Below are 17,280 nucleotides of genomic sequence, written 5' to 3'. Positions count from 1 at the left end.
CCCCTACAGTTACTATCACAGCCCTGTTCAGAACCAACTTCCGAATGGATTTTCCTTTTGACCTACAAGAGCTTCCTGCTTTTGCCATCATTGGGTCAGTATGGCTAAGTAGGCGAGGGAGTGAAGAGGGAGTTGGTGAAGGACTTGGCTTAGGAGGAGGCAGGGGAAGGCCTTGTGGGGAGGACCTTGAGAAGGAAGTCTGATGCTTTCTTCCCTTTGGAGGCTGGGGTTTTGATCCTTTGGTCCTCTAAGTCAGGTTGCATCTTCCTAATTTCATGTCTCCTTCCAGGATCTGCTGTGGGTTCTTGGGTGCTGTGTTTGTCTATCTGCATCGACAGGTTATGCTGGGAGTCCGAAGGCATAAGGCTCTCAGTCAGTTCCTTGCTAAGCAGTGAGTCACTGCTCTCTAAAGGCTCACCTTCTAACCATGCTCGCTTTCTGCTCACTAGAAGCCACTCCTTCAACATCTCTGAAGGGCATTTTGCCCCTCCACAGCAGGACTTAGATTTCTATCCAGAAAGGAACTTGATATTTAGGAATGAGGGAAGGAGGGAGGAGGGAAGAGAGGCAGAACTAAGAGACATTTCTCCCATCCCCAACCCAGTTCCTGTATAGCCTCTGTCCCTTTTGAAAGCAGTCATTTTGGAGTGTAGAGAACTCTTTGGTTGGGGAATTATGATGGCCAGTCTTTTCCATTTGTAACCCATACCATCCCAATGCTAAATTCTATAGCTTAGGATAAGATGGAGGAATGGGATCTTGGGAGGGGGCTGGGTTGGGGGCAACTGCCAGTTCTGTTTCCTTTGCAGCCGCCTACTGTACCCAGGGATTGTCACTTTCATCATTGCTTCATTTACCTTCCCCCCCGGCATGGGCCAGTTCATGGCTGGAGAGGTCAGCTATGGGGAAACTGGGGAGAAACTTTAAAGTCAGTCAGGCAAAGCTCAGGTTTAGGGGCTCAGGATATAACTATTCCTTTTCCCAGGGGGTTCTTGAACACTCATTCCAGTCACTGCCCATGGGAAGAGTCTTGCCTTGATCCTGAGTAAGAATGGATTAGATCCCTGGGAGGAAATGGGGTTTTTCCAGATGAAAGGGCTGACTTTTTAGAGACCACTTGTTTCATATAATTCTTCCCTTTATTAATAGCTTATGCCCCGAGAAGCCATCAGTACCTTGTTTGACAACTACACATGGGTGAAACATGCAGGTGACCCCCAGAACCTGGGTCGCTCAGCTGTTTGGATCCACCCCCAGGTCAGCGTCATCATAGTCATCTTCCTCTTCTTTATCATGAAGGTATCATTCCTTTGTTCTTGTAACCCCCCCCTAATCACCCAACCCTCAACCCAGCCTGGATCCCCAGAGGTATAGGAGTAGGGACAGGCTGAAGAATGGTAGATCTACTCCCACCTTCCCAAAAAGGCAAAAAGGTATCAAGGATAATAACTTTGCTGCCCTTGTTGACACGTAGGCAAACTGTGGAGTACACTTTGCTGCTTAGCACATGACCATATCAAATCTAAGTTGATTATATTATTTTTCACAAAGTCATTCAAATTATTCATCCCTTAGACTTAAGAGTATATTTTATGAAGTGTAGAACAAGTCTGAACAAGGTAGACCCAAAAGTTTCAAGCAGCTTGTCTGTAATGAGTATTCTGGGTTTAAAGGATACAAGCACTAAGGTTAGTCTTAGGACTATGGGAAAGGAAAAAGAATTCTGGTTGTCTTATGCCTTCTCCCAGTCCCATTCCTGATTGATTGTAGGAAATAAAGTTACTTTCACTAAGAGAAATATGGTTAGATACTAGGAAGAACTTCCTGATGGGCAACATAGGGTTAGATCAGGAAAGGGAGGCTGAGAAATGAAGGAAAATACAGAAATAGGGAGCAGATTTTTCAGGAGTTCCTAATCTAGAAATATGTTTTCTTGCTCCCCTATCCTCCAAAATATGTAGTGGAGGTAGAAATGTGAACATATTAATTTCCTGAGAATTTAGAGAGTAATTGTGAGTACTAAGAATGGAAGGGCATTTAGGAGAAGGAAAGGGGGAAACTGGCAGGCTGGATCCAGGGAAAAAACTGTCTCAGCACTGGGGGAGGAAACCACCCTCTCCCTGCTCTGATATCTCTATCTGACCCAGTTCTGGATGTCCATTGTGGCCACTACTATGCCAATCCCCTGTGGGGGCTTCATGCCTGTGTTTGTTCTGGGTGAGTGCTTAAAGGGCTGCAGGAGTTTGGGGTTCTGGGAAAGCGATGGAAAACTTGGTTTTGCGGTTCTGGGAATAGGGTTGAGCTTTTGGGCTCTGAGGAGGGGTTGGCTTGATTCTGGGAATCTAAGGGGTAGGTAGGGGTTTGGGGTCTCCTAGAAGGACTCTAATATTCTGTCTCTCAATTACCCATTCCATCTCTCACCCAGGGGCAGCATTTGGGCGACTGGTAGGAGAAATCATGGCCATGATCTTCCCTGATGGGATCTTATTTGATGGAATCATCTATAAGATTCTTCCTGGGGGCTATGCAGTAATTGGTAAGACTCTTCACTCTCTCTTTCCTCCCCTGCTTTCCCTACCTCCACCTCCACACACAATCAAATACTCTAAACTAAACCCAAGGGCTGTGTCATTAGCAATTAAACGCCTCCACTCTCCTCATCCAGTAACTATTATTGAACAATAATTCTCCAGCTCCTCAAACTTGGGGATTGTGTCCTAATAAGGGAGACATTCTCCACATGTCTCCTTTGTTCATCTAACCCAGAGACTTCACTGTCATTAGTGAGACTTTTCTAAAGTCCCCCTATGCCATCTTTGGTGAGATTTCCCAAATAATTTTATCCTCTAAGCCATGGTGATACATTTTTATCAGTGGGACTTCTTCCCTTTCTTCTCTTCCTGCCTCCCCCACTCCCCAGTAGAAACCTAGACCTCTAGAGTCAGGAGATCAGAATTCAAGTTTCAGTTCTGCTACTTATCATGATCATACCAGTTATAGATTTAGGGTGAGACATAACCTTAGTGATCATCCAATTCAGCCCCTCCTTTTTGCACATGCAAAGTCAAAAGAAATTGAGTGACTCACAAAGGCAGGAAAAAGCTGAGCTGGAATTTGAATTCTGATCTTCTGATTAAATTTAGTGTTTTTTTCACTATCCCAGCCTACCACTTGTTAAATTTTCTGGGCTTCAGTTTCCTCATATATAAAATGAAGGGGAGGAAGAAAGAAGTGGATTAGACTAAATAATCAGCAGTTTTCATAATTCATGATACTATGAAAATTCCCATTTGCTAAAAATTCTCTGTTTCATCAAAGCCATGCAATTTCCAGAGCTTTAATACCCATCTTTCAAAATGCCCAAGTCCAGGCCTCCCTCAGGAATACAAATACTAGCTACTGTGGCCTTCATAGTAACCATATTCACCCCTCTTTTGCCCCTCTCTGGGCTAGTCCCTCATAAGCCCCTGGCTTATCTGCAGTGATGACCCTTAACATATCTTCCTCCTTCCTTTGTATCATTCTCTCTCCCCCTATCAATGTCTTCTTTCATATCTTCTTTAGTGTCCTATGCTGGCGGGATACTCCTTGTGTCCTCCAAATGACCCATTTTATTTCTTTTCCTACTGAGAGAGTCAGAAGGGAGGACTAATGTCATATTCTTCCTAGAGTTGGACAGCACTGACCAGCATAGCACAACTCTGTATTCCTAATCCAGGGGCAGCAGCACTTACTGGTGCAGTGTCTCACACGGTTTCCACAGCAGTAATTTGCTTTGAGCTGACTGGCCAGATTGCCCACATCCTACCCATGATGGTGGCTGTGATCCTAGCCAACATGGTAGCCCAGAGTCTGCAGCCCTCACTCTATGACAGCATCATCCAGGTCAAGAAGCTGCCATATTTGCCTGATCTAGGCTGGAACCAACTCAGGTCAGGAAGAATAAGGAGGGGTGGGAGGGGAAGGGGGAAACAGAGAGAAGGTGAAGAATCCTTCCTGTGTGATTTGTCTTGATTGGTATTAGATTAGGTCTAGTACAGAGAAAATGATTTCGTTATCATTGGGGAAATGGAACAATGGGGGGGTGCAGAGGCAGAAAAAAATATAGTCAGTTCCTGGTGTTCTGCAAAGATTCCTAAGAGTAGCTTCATCAGGATTTTGGAGTTGCTAAGAACAGCTGAGAAGAGTGGCAGCTTCACTATTTTATGAAAACTGGTTCAATAGGAAGGAGGTCAGCCTGTATATGATGGTAGGAAGAAATGCACAGCACCAATCAATGGGGAGAGTTCAGGCAGTTGATGCTTGAAAGTACAGTGACTATGGGGACCCTGATGTTTGGTCCAGAGGCTTTCTTCCCTTGTGTTATCATTGTGATGCACATGATCCTTGTCTATTTTTGCTGTTCAGTTACTTCAGCTGTGTCTGACCTTCTGTCACTCCGTTTGGAGTTTTCTTGGCAAAGTTAATGGAGTACGCCATTGCCTTCTCCAGCTCATTTTACACATGAAGAAACAGGGAAACAGGGTTAGTGACTTGTCCAGAGTCACACAGCTGCTATGTGAGACTGGATTTGAGCTCAGATCTTCCTGACTCTAGGCCCACCATGCCACCCAGCTGTTCCACTGTTAATTAGTTAGTCTTGGTCTTTGGCTCAGACTGCTCCAGAGCCTACATACACATGTACCGGACTTAGGGAAGGTGAGAGCTGTGATCAGGTACATCCTAGTGCTATTTCTTCCTATTTGTTGAGCTGATTCCTGGTTTTATTATTTCAGAGAAGAGTGCACTTATACTCTTGTGATGGTAAACTTCTTTGGAGGAGGGGAAGAGATAATGTTAGGAAAGGTGTTTGGTAGACTAGGCATGGAACCTGGCAGATGGGACCACAGAGCTCACTCATTATGCTTTCTTCTTTAGCAGCAAATACACACTCTTCGTTGAGGACATTATGGTACGTGAGGTGAAATTTGTTTCAGCCTCTTGCACTTACCGGGATTTGCGAGCGCTGCTTCAGGCCACTACAGTCAAGACCTTACCATTAGTAGACTCCAAAGGTTAGTGGAAAAGGAAAGAGGCATATTCCCAAAGGAAGAACTGGGCTGGGAGGACACCCTCAGAGAACACTTCTTATGCTGGAAGAGATGTGTCCTTTTCCCCTTGAAGAATTCCTCAACTGATGAGGAGAACTCCCCAACTTTAGGGAGAAAAATTAAGTTAGGATAAAAACACAAGAGGGCAATACCAAGACTGTCAGTGTTACACAGTAGAAAGATTTCTGAATTTTACTTCAGAGGGCCTAGGTTCATACAAATCCCAGCTTTGTCACTTGCTCCCTGACATTAGGCAAGATATTTAAGATCTTTGGGATTAAGTTCCTCAGTTATAAAATGAGGGGTTTGGACTAGCTCTAGAGCTTCTAGAATTCTGAAACATAGCATAGTTCTGTTGTCTTCCCAAAGTCTGAACTTATAGTGTCTTCTAATGGATTTTATTGTTTGGTGACTTCACATTTGTGATCCAACTTTATTATTTAAAAAAAATAATCAATATATTTTGTTCTTTACATCACCAGAATTTTTCCCAGTACCTCCTTCTTCCCAGACAATATAACAAAAATACTTTATTCCATTTTTTTAAAAGAGAGTAAAAAAAAAATCAGCAAACTCAATCAACAAAAGTCTGAAGAAATATTCAATATACTGTACCTGTGGATTTTTTTTTCCCTCTGCAAAGAAATGGAGAGTGTTTTCTCATGTTTATTCTTTGGGGGCTATGCTTGTTCTGTGCAATTTTACGTTAAATTTTGATTATTTTGTGGGCTTTCTTTTTATTAATGTTGTAGTCGTATATATTGTTTATAGACCATGAACATCAACTTTCAAGATATATAGACATTTTATATCAACTAAAAATGAGAGTAAAGTGCAAATTGAGGCTCAGAGAGGTACTCAAGTAGCAGAGCCATGATTCAAAGACCTTCTTTTCTATCCAAATTAGTTTCATTTTCCACTGTAGCATGCACTGGAATCAGACGAGATCAATCAGAAAAAATATTGGAACTGGGTTGTTATTGTTTTTTTTTTCCTTAAGAAGGGAAGGGACATAACAGCTCACAAGAGTAACTTCTGGGCCTCCTTGGCTCATAACTTAACATTGCTGAACTTTTGGATCATGATTCTCCCCTAGACTCGATGATTTTGCTGGGCTCAGTGGAGCGATCGGAGCTTCAATCCCTTCTTCATCGCCATTTGAGCCCTGAGCGAAGATTGCGGGAAGCTCAAGAGATGGCAAGGAAGTTGGCAGAACTGCCCTTCAATGGGCAGGTGAAGCAGGCGGGTCAGGAATTCTCCCAGAGCCCTCTATCACAGGGCCGGCCACAGTCCTTTGCCTTTGTGGATGAGGATGAGGAAGATGATATCACTGGAAGGACAGAGGTGACAAAGCTAGAGAGACACGGGGAAAAGCAGGGAGATGAGGGTGACAAAGGGAAGCCAGTGTGCAGAGACAAGCAGATGGGATTGGGGTTTTTTTCCTCCTTTTTCTGGAAGTGAGGGGACATGGCAACCAGAGAAAGGGTAATTGGAGGGTGGAGGAAGACACAAGAGAGAGAGACACAGTGAGAAAGAGAGAGAGACAGAAACAGAGTGAAGTTGATACCTAAGAGACCAGAGGCTCAAGCCTCATAAGGGTTCTCTACAGCTAGGATCTGGAAGACAGGCATTTGTGACACTTAACATTCATAGAAGATTAGGTTGGAGATGGTGACAAGAGGTATGAGTGCAGACAACACAAGAAAGACGGAGGGAGTATATGAGGCATAAACATGGATAGACTGATTAGGATCCATCTGGGCTGTGTGTGTGTGTGTGTACATGTACATGCACGCCTCCTTGCTAGAACTGATTCTGTTGTTTCTCACAGTTGCCTCCTCCTCACCCTTTAACTGCTCCTTTGCCCCCTGAGGAGCCCAACGGGCCTTTGCCCCATCATAAGCTGCAACCAGAAGTGCGGGGTGCTACAAGTAAGGAACAGCTTATCTCTTAACTCAGCCTTCTTATGGCTACTTCCAACCTCTTCCACCTGCCCTAGGAGGGATGGAATATTATGCTGGGTGGCTATCAGTGATGTAGGGAAGTTCTAAGGGAAGTAATTTTCTTAGTTGAGAAAGTGGAGGGAGTGATTTTAAGAGAAAGCCATATGCAAGCATTGTCTAGAAAGACCTAAGGGAGGAAGCCCCAGAAACAGTATCAGTTATTCCCTCCTGCTCTGGCCCACCTGACTCCCTTCTATTAAGGCCGAAGGTTTCCCATCCTACGATCCCTGCTTCGCTGCTTATTGGGAAATAGCTTCCACACCAAGAAGAGAACATTTCAGGTAAAAAAATCTCTGAGGGATATTCTGAGAGAGGATCTCAGGGATAAGAATAACTCCTTGGGGGGGGCGAGGAGGGTTGGGGTGGTAGACTTGGGGGGAGTGTTATTGTCTCTCAGGAAAAAGGGTGTTGCGATGTGGAGGTGGGGAGAGGTACCACTTATCTTACCTTTGGGTCTAGAGGGAGCAGTGACCCCAAATTTAATTCTTTCAGGATCCCATCAACTTAGTGGACAACATGCCACCTGAAGAGGTAAGTATGGGATGTGAGTATCAGTTGGACAATGAGGGATATGGGGAATAATTGTTTGTGACAAATAAGGAGTAAAGTAGGAGACATGATTAAGATAAGGAAAATCTGGGAATTAAGAGATTTGTGTTTTGGATTCGGTTGTCACTATCTGAATGATATTAGCCATTTTACTTTCCTGTGACTTGATTTTCTTTTATTTAAAACAAAGCTAATAATATCTGCCTTATTTGTTATGGGGCCATAGGAAGTCCTTCTGATGATATTAAATGCCCAGAGAGGCCTCCCAGATCCAGGGCTAATTTCCTACTTTGTTGTCTTTTGAGAGCCCCAAGGCTTGGCTGGCTGACTGCCTTGGTGCACTGCCGCCCAAGATCTTTCTGGTGACTCATCCCTCAGGTAATCCTTGGGGAGTGATTTTCAGGAATGCTTTCACTACAGTTTTAAAAAAAGAAAAAACCCCACTTTTACACATGAATACACATATACAGTAATAAAAATGTTCTAGCATTTCTCAAGGTTTATTGTATAGCTCAAAGGTGATAAAAGACATGAAAGGTTTTTCTTTGAAAATGTAGAATCCTATGCAGGCAAAAGTGAGGTATTAGTTTGGGGGGCCAGGAAAATGGAGAAAGGAGGCAAGATTCCATTCGCATAAGGCAGGGAATTATCTGAAGGGGAGATGAGAGAGACAAAGACATGTAGATAAGTTGTTTGTAAAGGCAGGATTACCATAGCACATATCATTGGATTTAGGTCTTAAGAAGTCACCAACTCTGACCTCTACTTCCCCCTCCTTTTTTTTGAATAAACATACTGCTCTTTCATAGCTGAGGGAGTTAAAATTATGACCTAACTGCTTTTCCTTACAAAATAAATATTAAAGTGTCCATCTTAAGTCCCTCTCTGATGATCATATTAACACAGACCCTTCCCTTTCTTCCCCCAATCCTTTTCATGGCAATGGCAATGAGAAACTCATTCTGGCTAGCTGAAAGGAAAGGGGATCAGTCTGGGGGGAGACCTGAATAAGAGTGGTAAAGTGATGTATCCAAGCTCACATAACTACAGTTTTAACCAAAATATACCTTACCTAGGCCCAAATGGTGCCAGATTGTAGATGTTAACTTAAACACCAAAAAAATCTGTTTAAACTAAAACTTATTGAAGGTGTGGAAAAGAATCTGAATGACTAAATCTCAGCTTTAAGATGATCCATAAAGGTCATGTAGTCCAAACCTTTAACAAAAAAATCTTTCTGCAATATAATTAGTCATCCCAACTTTATTTTAGATTTTTAATAAGGGAAACCTACCACATTGGACCCAAGCAGAACAGGCCTAGTCTCTTATGGGTGAAATTCACTGAAAAATTCAAAGACAGCTACCTTGTTCTCCCTAAGTTTCTCTTCTCTTGGCTAAAAGAACCCAATTCCTTCAACTAATCCTCATACCACATGAACTCCTGTTCACTTTCCGCTAAGTGATCTCTAGCTTTTTAGTATCCTTCAAGTAACATACTTTGCAAACCTTATAGAGCTATATCAATGTTAGTTTTTATTATTCTTGGGGCAATTAAGAAAAGTGGATAAGAAAGTTGGACTCATGAGTCAAGAAGACCTGGATTTAAAAGCCTGCCTCAGACAGTTACCAACTATGTGAGCTTGGATACATCACTTTATCACTCTGAGACTCAGTTTTCTCATTAGCAAAATAGACATAATAAAAGCACCTATCCCTACATTATTGGGAGGATCAAATGAGTTAATAATAATTAACGTGATGTATAAATGTGAGCTGTTAACATTACTAGTATTATCTTCCTACAATGGAATGCCCAAACTGAACACAGTAATAATATAGGTGTATCCTGATAGGGCAGAGTATAATAGGAGCATAACTTTGCCAACTGTTAGTACTATGCCTTTTTTAATGAAGTACTAATGAATACAGAAGATCAGAAAACTGAAATGGACAAATGACATGCCATAATGACCAACCAATAAGTTGGACAATTGTGATAAGATAGGAAATAATCACAAAGTCACAGGTTAAGAATAACAATAATAATGATTAGCATTTATACAGCACATAAAGTGTAGTGTGCTTTCTAGAGCCCCCAGGCTGGGGTGCCAAAATATATTTTCCAGACTAGCTCTCTGGAGGATCTCAGGACCAGTGCGAATCCTTGGTCTTAGTGGAGTCTGTTTATTCCAAATTCTCTCAGCTTTATATACCTTAATATCCTTACATAATCATAGCACACTGCACATATGCTAACTATATACTGTACATGCGGGACCACATAAACGACTTACTATTTTATGTAGTTTGCCACCTGGTATCACTCTTTCACCTGCTATCACTCTGCTTCGATCACAACACAGGTTGTCACTGCCCCCTGACTTCTTAGGAAGCATGAGACACCCTAAGCGGAGAAAGGGAGCTGAACCAGACATTGTTAGCAGGTTTCTTCTGGATTGAAGGGTCTTATATCTCACCCAGAGTTTCCCCAGTATCTGTTGCCCTCTACAATAAAGATTTAGAAAGTACTTTCCATATGTCATTGGTACTTCATAATAACCCTGTGAGGATGTTAGATTTGAAGGTATCATAGAGTACATTAAAGATCTTCTGGTCCAACTCCCTTGTTTTTCAGATAAGAAAAATAGGTTTAGAGAGTTTAAGTGATTTTCCCAAAACCACATAGCTAGGAAATAGCCTTCTGACTCTCAAGTTCAGGCTATGTGAAAAGTTTGGGTAATTGGAATATAGACCAAAGCAGATCATTTATCTCTCAGACTTGATGTTGCCTTGTCTCTTAAGGGGAAGATCCTAAAACAAAAGCTACTATTTTTTGTAAGATGCAATAAAAGTAGTGAGTGCAGTGCTCATAGACAGTCTATGTAATGGGATCTTCTATTAGGGAATCACACTGTTGGCATAAGACCAGATTCTTGCATATCATTCCCTGTACTTACAGCAAATTCAATTAATTCAGTTTCTATTTATAGCACTAACTGTTTCTAGGAGTCTATTAAATCATTTTTTGGGTAGCTGGATAAAGGAATAGACAGGCGGGATCAATGCCTCTAAGAAGTCACAGCTCTTTGTTCACTCTCTTACCTTGTCCACCATCACCATTCTTTCTTGTCACTTAGCACAACTCATTTTTGAAATATTTGGGATGCTACTAGTAGGGCAGCTGCTGCCCAAGGGCCCTACTTCAGGCCCTGTGCACATTGTTGATACCAAGCAACAAAAGCAAACACCAGTTTGCTTGGCATAGCCTGGAATGGCTTCCAGGAAAGTAATTTTGCAAGTCCAGAGAAAGCTCATGTGCCCCACCTACATATTAATAAATTTGTCTAGCAGTATGGTACTTAGTTCAACGATTATACAATTGCTTAGCCATGAGGTAACTGAAAATATAAGAATGGCAACCAGGTACCCAGACCTCTTTGAAAATAGGTAAACTGATAATCATAAATTGACTGAAAAAAAGAATTATATCCTAAACTTTCACTGCTAGGCTTTTTTTTTTTTTTTTTTTTTTTTTTTTAAATAATGGCCATTTTTTCAGCTCCAGTTAGAAACCTATCCCTATTTATCTTCCAAATTAATTTTTCTTACTTTGTCCTAGCTTTCTCAAACCTTTTTGACTGATTACAAGACACAGATTATTAGAGCATTTGTTTTACAGAGTGTTTTATGGACAAAGGGTAGATGGTGCAGATAATATTACCTCTACCTTAGAGATGAAGCCCACTAAGGCTCAAAGATGTTAAGTTGACTTGCCCAGATTAATACTAGCAAGTGTGGAGCAGTGACTCAAAGAATATGTTATGACTAAAAACTAGTGGCCTTTCCAGTTAGACTAACCTGTTTTATTTAGTTCAGAAAGAGTTAATATTGTATGGAGCTGAAAAATCAGGCCAGAAAATAATAAAGGGGGACTTGAATTAACCAAACAAAGCCTGGTGAAACACCTCACCAGGAGGGGATGTGAGCTGAGGCTTTTGGACAAAACAAATGATGGCTTACAGGGAGAAGTAGTCCTAGAATCCACTTATATATTGGACTCGATCCTAAATAGTGAACAAGAACTGGGGCAGGAGGTAACTGTGGGTGAGTGATAATAAATAGCACAATGGAATTCAACATCCTGGTGAGAGACAGAATGATTTTTTTAAAAAATCTATCACTTGATTATTCAGTTTAGTGGGAAAAAGAGGAATTATGATAAAATTCAGACACTTGAGAAAAATAGAAAAGAATTTAAAAAGGTAACCTACAGGAAGCATGGATTCTGTTGTTTAAAAAACAAGCCCATAATAAATAGTTTTGAGGATCAAAATGTCAAATGTTTGGCTTGAGGGAGGACTGAATCATGGATTTAGAAAGAAATGTTTTCCCTTAAAGAATAAACTCAAGGAGAAGAATGATTCCCTATTTAAGCGGAGTGGTGTACCAATATATAAGTGAGATCTAGAATTACCTCTCTTTGAATCCATCATCAGATCCAAACTAGAAAAACAGTAGCCCCAAATATAAATGACTTTTCAAATGGCTCAGAAACTCAGTAACAAACCCTTTGTGATAATATTTATAAAGTGCTTAGCAAAATGCCTGACTGCTTAATAAATACTTTGTTTCCACTACTACCTTCCTTCCTTTGAATACCCTCCCCCAGAGAAGCCCGGTATAATGTGGGCCAGCTCAGTGCTCATAATGCAGAAAGTTTTCCAAGAGATAACAGAATATAATAGAGAGAGAATGAATTCTTAAAGGAGTAAATTTTCCTCAAGACAGTGATAGGGAGAGTCCCATTACCAAAGTAGTTCTTGAAGGGTCAAGTTGAAGAAACTGAGTAGCAAGTAGTTGACAAAATTAGCAAGCAAGATCACAGGTAAATCACAGAAACCACCGGATAACTTCCACTTAGGAATTTTGAAAGAATCTATCGTAAATGACCAGGGATTAGTTCTGTAGCCAATTTTATGTCTTAATCTGGACAGCTAAGTATGTAGAGAACTCCAAGAATGTGGAGTAATGATGGCTAGCATTATATATTATTTTAAAGTTTTAAAATTGCTTTCTACTCAAATACTATCTCATTTTATCTCCATAACAATGCTGGTAGGAAGGTACTATTGTTATCTCATTTTACAACTGAGAAAACTGAGGCAGACAGAGTTTAAATGACTTGCCACACAATAATGTCTAAGGCAGGATTTGAAGTTCTTTCTGCTTCCACATCCATAGAACTATCAAAATTACAAAGAACATTAAGCTTCTTAGAGGAGGAGGAAAAAAATATAGACCTAAGATGTTAAAGCTAAAAAAGGATCTTTGAGAAATATTTAGTTCTATCTTCCTGGACAGCTAAGTGGCCCAATGAATAAAGTGCCAGTTCTAGAGTCAGGAAGAATCATTTTCCCAAGTTCAAATCTAGCCTCAGACAGTTACTAGCTGTGTGACACAAGATACTTAATGCTGCCTCAATTTCTTTATTTGTATAATGACCAAGAGAAGGAAATAGCAAATCATTCTAGTATCTCTTCCAAGAAAACCCTAAAGAATTGAACACAACTAAATTTCCCAAAGTCATGCAGTTACCTAATGGCAGAGCAATGATTAAACCCCAAGTCATTTGTTTTGAATTCTCATGCTGTTTGGACTATTCTGTGCTGCCTTGTCCTTAAATTTATAAGGTGCTGTTTAATGCAACTTCTTAAGGAATCATGGATGTTTCCTTGGGGGATTCCACTGTGCCACAAAACACATGGTGCACAACATTAGGATGTAAGGCAGTAGGTCATCTGCCATCTCCAAACTTCTGGTGCATAAGGATACAACACTTTGCACATAAGAATTCATGTTACAAATGTTTGATGATGGATGGGTATTGAATTAGCACCTGGAATCTCATATGTACTTTTGGTTGTCACACTGCAAGACAGACATACTAGGAGCAGGAGTTGTCAAGGGGGACCTACCACCAGTCTAGAATTCTTCAGTTGGAAAAGAAAACTTAGAGAATGATACAGTATAAATCTTGTTAAATCACAAAGGAAACAGATAGGGTAACATTGTATTGGAGCACATTTAGAATGGAATTTAGTGTTTGAGTTGAATTAGATTGCCACTGAGATCCCTTGCAACTCTCAAATTCTGGTTTCTGAGCGAATGGTGAACAAGGCCTTGCTGAACAAATCCTTGCATATTCTAGAGATTGAGGGCATCCCCAGAAGCTTGAAAGAGGTTGTTTAGAGCAAACCTCATATTTTACATAGTAGATAGCAAACTTCAGGAATTCCTTACCTGTAATCAATAGTAATGGCTGTGTGTATGGTATATGTGTATAATATTTTATATATGTGTGTATGTTTGTATAGACATACCCACATTTTATATTTATATATATACATTCTAATTTGTGTATACATATGTACATACATACATATATACATTATTTATATACATTTATATTCATTCTAATCTTATACATGTATATACACACATATATATGATTTTATATTTATATTCCTATATACATTCTAATTTTCTTTTATACATATGTCTACACATGTGCATACATTATATATTTATATTCCTCTATTTGCATTCTGATTTTCTTCTATACATATGTATATAGGAAAACACATACACATATCCAACCTACAGTGTCCTTGTTTTAGAAAACTCCCTTTACCAAAGTAGGTCAGTATCTGTTCTGTAACATATAGTCTGGAAACACAGAGTTTCCAAATTCACCAAGACATTTAGTGATTGGGTTGTAGAGCCAGTATATGTCTGAGATGAGACTTATACCCTGGCCATTTTTCCTCAAAAGTCAGAACTATCCATGATGTCACACTGCTGTGTTTCACATAAATCAGATCCATAATAGATTATCTCATATAAGGAAGAACCCAACTGACAGCTTTCTGTTACACATACACAGATGCTTCTGTCAGAGACATAAGAACGCAGGGCTAGAATGAAGGCTGAGCCACTGTGTCAGTCCTTAAGATTTTAGGAGAGGACTTGGTTTCTTGGTTTCAGGGAGACATCCTTGAGAGTCTCATATTTAGTTGTTTTCCTGCAGATCATGGATCTAGAATTAGAAGGGACGTTAGAGGTCATCTCATCCAAACTTCTCATTTTATAGATAGGAAACAGACCCAAAGAAGTTTTAGAATTATGCAGTTAGAAAGTGGCAAAGAGAATTAAAATTTAGGTCCTATGATTCCAAGACCATCATTCTTTTGGCTACCACACCATGAAAAAGAGACTCTGTAGAGGCAGAAAAAGTGATAGAGGTATGAGGACTTTATTTGGTAGTTCTCAAGTAATGGGTGGGAAGAAACAATCAGCATTCTATTAAGCACCTACTATGTGCCAGGCACAGTGCTAGGTCCTTTATAAATATCTCATTTGAGCTATACAATACTGTATGGTGTTGTTATCCCCATTTTATAGTTGAAGAAGCTAAAGAAAATAGATAAATGAATTGACCAGGGTTACCCAGCTAGTAAATGTCTGAAGATGGATTTGAACTCAGGTTTCCCTTGCTCTGGGCCCAGTGTTGTATCTACTGAACCATCTAATTATCTCTAGGCAAGAAGAAAAGATAGGGTTTTGTTTTTGTTTTTGGAGAGTCTTAATGGGCTGAAAGAATTTAAATAACATCAAATTTGATGTTATTTATTTTAAATAACACCAAATTTGTGATGATTGTGTGAGAAAGGAAACTGGACACAGGGGCCAGGACTTTTTCTGGGGTAGATCAGGGAACTCTGTGGAAGTGAGAGTTGGGGCCAGTTGACTGCCATAGTGACTTCCTAACCTATTCTTTCTCTCTCTCTCCAGATCGAGGCTTGGGAGCAGGAGCAGCTGAACCAACCTGTCTGCTTTGATTACTGCTGCATAGACCCTTCTCCCTTCCAGCTGGTGGAGCGAACATCCCTGCACAAAGTTAAACCCTAATACCTCCCTTCTTTCCTTGGTTCCTAATGTGGCCTCTCTGAAAATGGCAAACCATTCTATTTGGCAGGGGAGGGGGAGATCCGAGAAAACTGGGAAAGCAGTTGCAGCTTTTGAGTTTTTGGTGGGAGATGTGGAGGGCTGCCATGCTATTAGTTTGGCCCTAATTCTCTGATTCTTCCACCCAGACTCACACGTTGTTCTCACTCCTTGGCCTCCATCTTGCCTATGTGACTAGCATGGGAAAACTCCGGGGCGTACTGGCTTTGGAAGAGGTAATATATCTCATCTCCTTCCAAAAGGGCTGAGATATAGAATCCAGGTTGGGGGACATGAAGCACATGTTTCCTGGCCACAGATGAAGTGCCTATGCTCCATTGAGTTCCTTTGGGCACATTCACCCCTTTTTTTCTGCCATCCCTTCCCAGTGAGCCGAACCTCCCCCACTTCCAGTGCTGAGATTGGGAGTCCTGTCCGTGATTTGCTCGTAATGCTATCTCTCCTGATTTCTGCCCTGTGGATCTCTATCTTAACTGTTATTGTTGGTTTTTTTCTTCACATTTCCCTTTCCTTGTCACCATTTTTCATCTTCTTTTCTCTTTCTCATATCCTCCCTAGTTACAGAAAGCCATTGAGGGTCACACCAAGTCAGGAGTCCAGCTGCGGCCCCCACTTGCCAGTTTCCGAAATACTACTACTACCCGAAAGACCCCGGGGGGTCCACCCCCACCCTCTGATGGTTGGAACCTTCCAGAAGACAGCACTGGGGGTGGTGAGGTAGAGGAGATGGTCCCAGCTTGTCCTGAAACTCCAGAATCACCTTCCCCTGTGCCCCCTACCTCCCTGTCCCCACCTCTGGCAGAGGGGGAGCTAGAGGAGCTGGAGCTGGGGGGAACCTCTGGGCCTGAGGAGGATCTGGCTGACATTTTGCAAGGCCCCAGCCTTCGATCCACCGATGAAGAAGACGAGGATGAACTGACCCTTTGACACCTAACCCAGTAATCCCCCCATTTGTAATGGAGGGATACCCCTAAGGAAGGGCCCTGAGTTCTCTAATGAAGATATAATAGTCTTAAAGGAGGAATCACAACCTAGTAAAGGAATAACCATGATCTCCCCCCACTCTGAGTCCTGGCCGGGTGGTCTTGGTGCCAAGATCTTCCCATGTTCCCCCTCCCCACATCTGTCTATACTTCAGGTTCCTTGAGGCCAGGCTGAGGGGCCCTGGAATGGTAAAAGTTCTTTCAAGCCCTTGTTGAAAACGAGGGAAAGGGCCACCTTTGGGATCCTTCAATAAACCCACAAACTACAGATTTCCATCTGTTCGTGCTTTCTGGGTACCCACTTTTCTTTGCCCATTCTCTTTGCCCTTGATCCTACCTCCTTCCCATTGGAATCCAAGTAGGAATGGGATGTAGATGGCAAATGTTCTGTGATGGGCAAAGAAAGAGCACGGATCTTGGCAGGGGGTACAGAGTAGGAGGGAAGTAAGCAGCTTTCAGGGGAGCAAGGCAGAAGGAGGCGTAACATAGACAATTTACTGAGACCTTCTAGACTGTCCCTAAGGGAGTGCAGAGCAGATCACACTGGGTGCCAACACTTTTTATTCAGATGAAATTTGGTTAAAATAAATGTCAAGGACAGCCTTCAGAAAGAAAGATATGCCCCAAA

The 17,280-nt window shown here is 41.4% G+C and overlaps 1 protein-coding gene across 4 annotated transcripts in view; it reads left to right on the top strand.

Moving 5' to 3' along the window:
• CLCN1 (chloride voltage-gated channel 1) overlaps positions 1 to 16,920 on the top strand; it is a 32,790-nt gene extending 15,870 nt beyond the window's left edge. For 3 of the 4 annotated variants that reach the window (XM_074267666.1, XM_074267667.1, XM_074267669.1), the window contains 15 exons: positions 10 to 94; positions 290 to 391; positions 810 to 894; positions 1,150 to 1,299; positions 2,148 to 2,217; positions 2,426 to 2,536; positions 3,719 to 3,932; positions 4,918 to 5,054; positions 6,187 to 6,434; positions 6,922 to 7,021; positions 7,295 to 7,374; positions 7,586 to 7,624; positions 15,496 to 15,600; positions 15,798 to 15,884; positions 16,228 to 16,920. In XM_074267666.1, coding sequence (XP_074123767.1) covers positions 10 to 94; positions 290 to 391; positions 810 to 894; positions 1,150 to 1,299; positions 2,148 to 2,217; positions 2,426 to 2,536; positions 3,719 to 3,932; positions 4,918 to 5,054; positions 6,187 to 6,434; positions 6,922 to 7,021; positions 7,295 to 7,374; positions 7,586 to 7,624; positions 15,496 to 15,600; positions 15,798 to 15,884; positions 16,228 to 16,596 — 1,982 coding nt within the window. In that variant the 3' untranslated portion in view covers positions 16,597 to 16,920. The remainder of the gene's footprint in view (positions 1 to 9; positions 95 to 289; positions 392 to 809; positions 895 to 1,149; positions 1,300 to 2,147; positions 2,218 to 2,425; positions 2,537 to 3,718; positions 3,933 to 4,917; positions 5,055 to 6,186; positions 6,435 to 6,921; positions 7,022 to 7,294; positions 7,375 to 7,585; positions 7,625 to 15,495; positions 15,601 to 15,797; positions 15,885 to 16,227) is intronic. The other variant, XM_074267668.1, reaches the window with a different exon arrangement.
• Positions 16,921 to 17,280: the final 360 nt, after the last annotated feature.

This window comes from Sminthopsis crassicaudata, chromosome 5 (assembly GCF_048593235.1).
Source record: "Sminthopsis crassicaudata isolate SCR6 chromosome 5, ASM4859323v1, whole genome shotgun sequence".
Taxonomy (NCBI): domain Eukaryota; kingdom Metazoa; phylum Chordata; class Mammalia; order Dasyuromorphia; family Dasyuridae; genus Sminthopsis; species Sminthopsis crassicaudata.
Note: the sequence above shows the minus strand (reverse complement) of the source record. Positions and strands in the feature narration are given on the sequence as shown.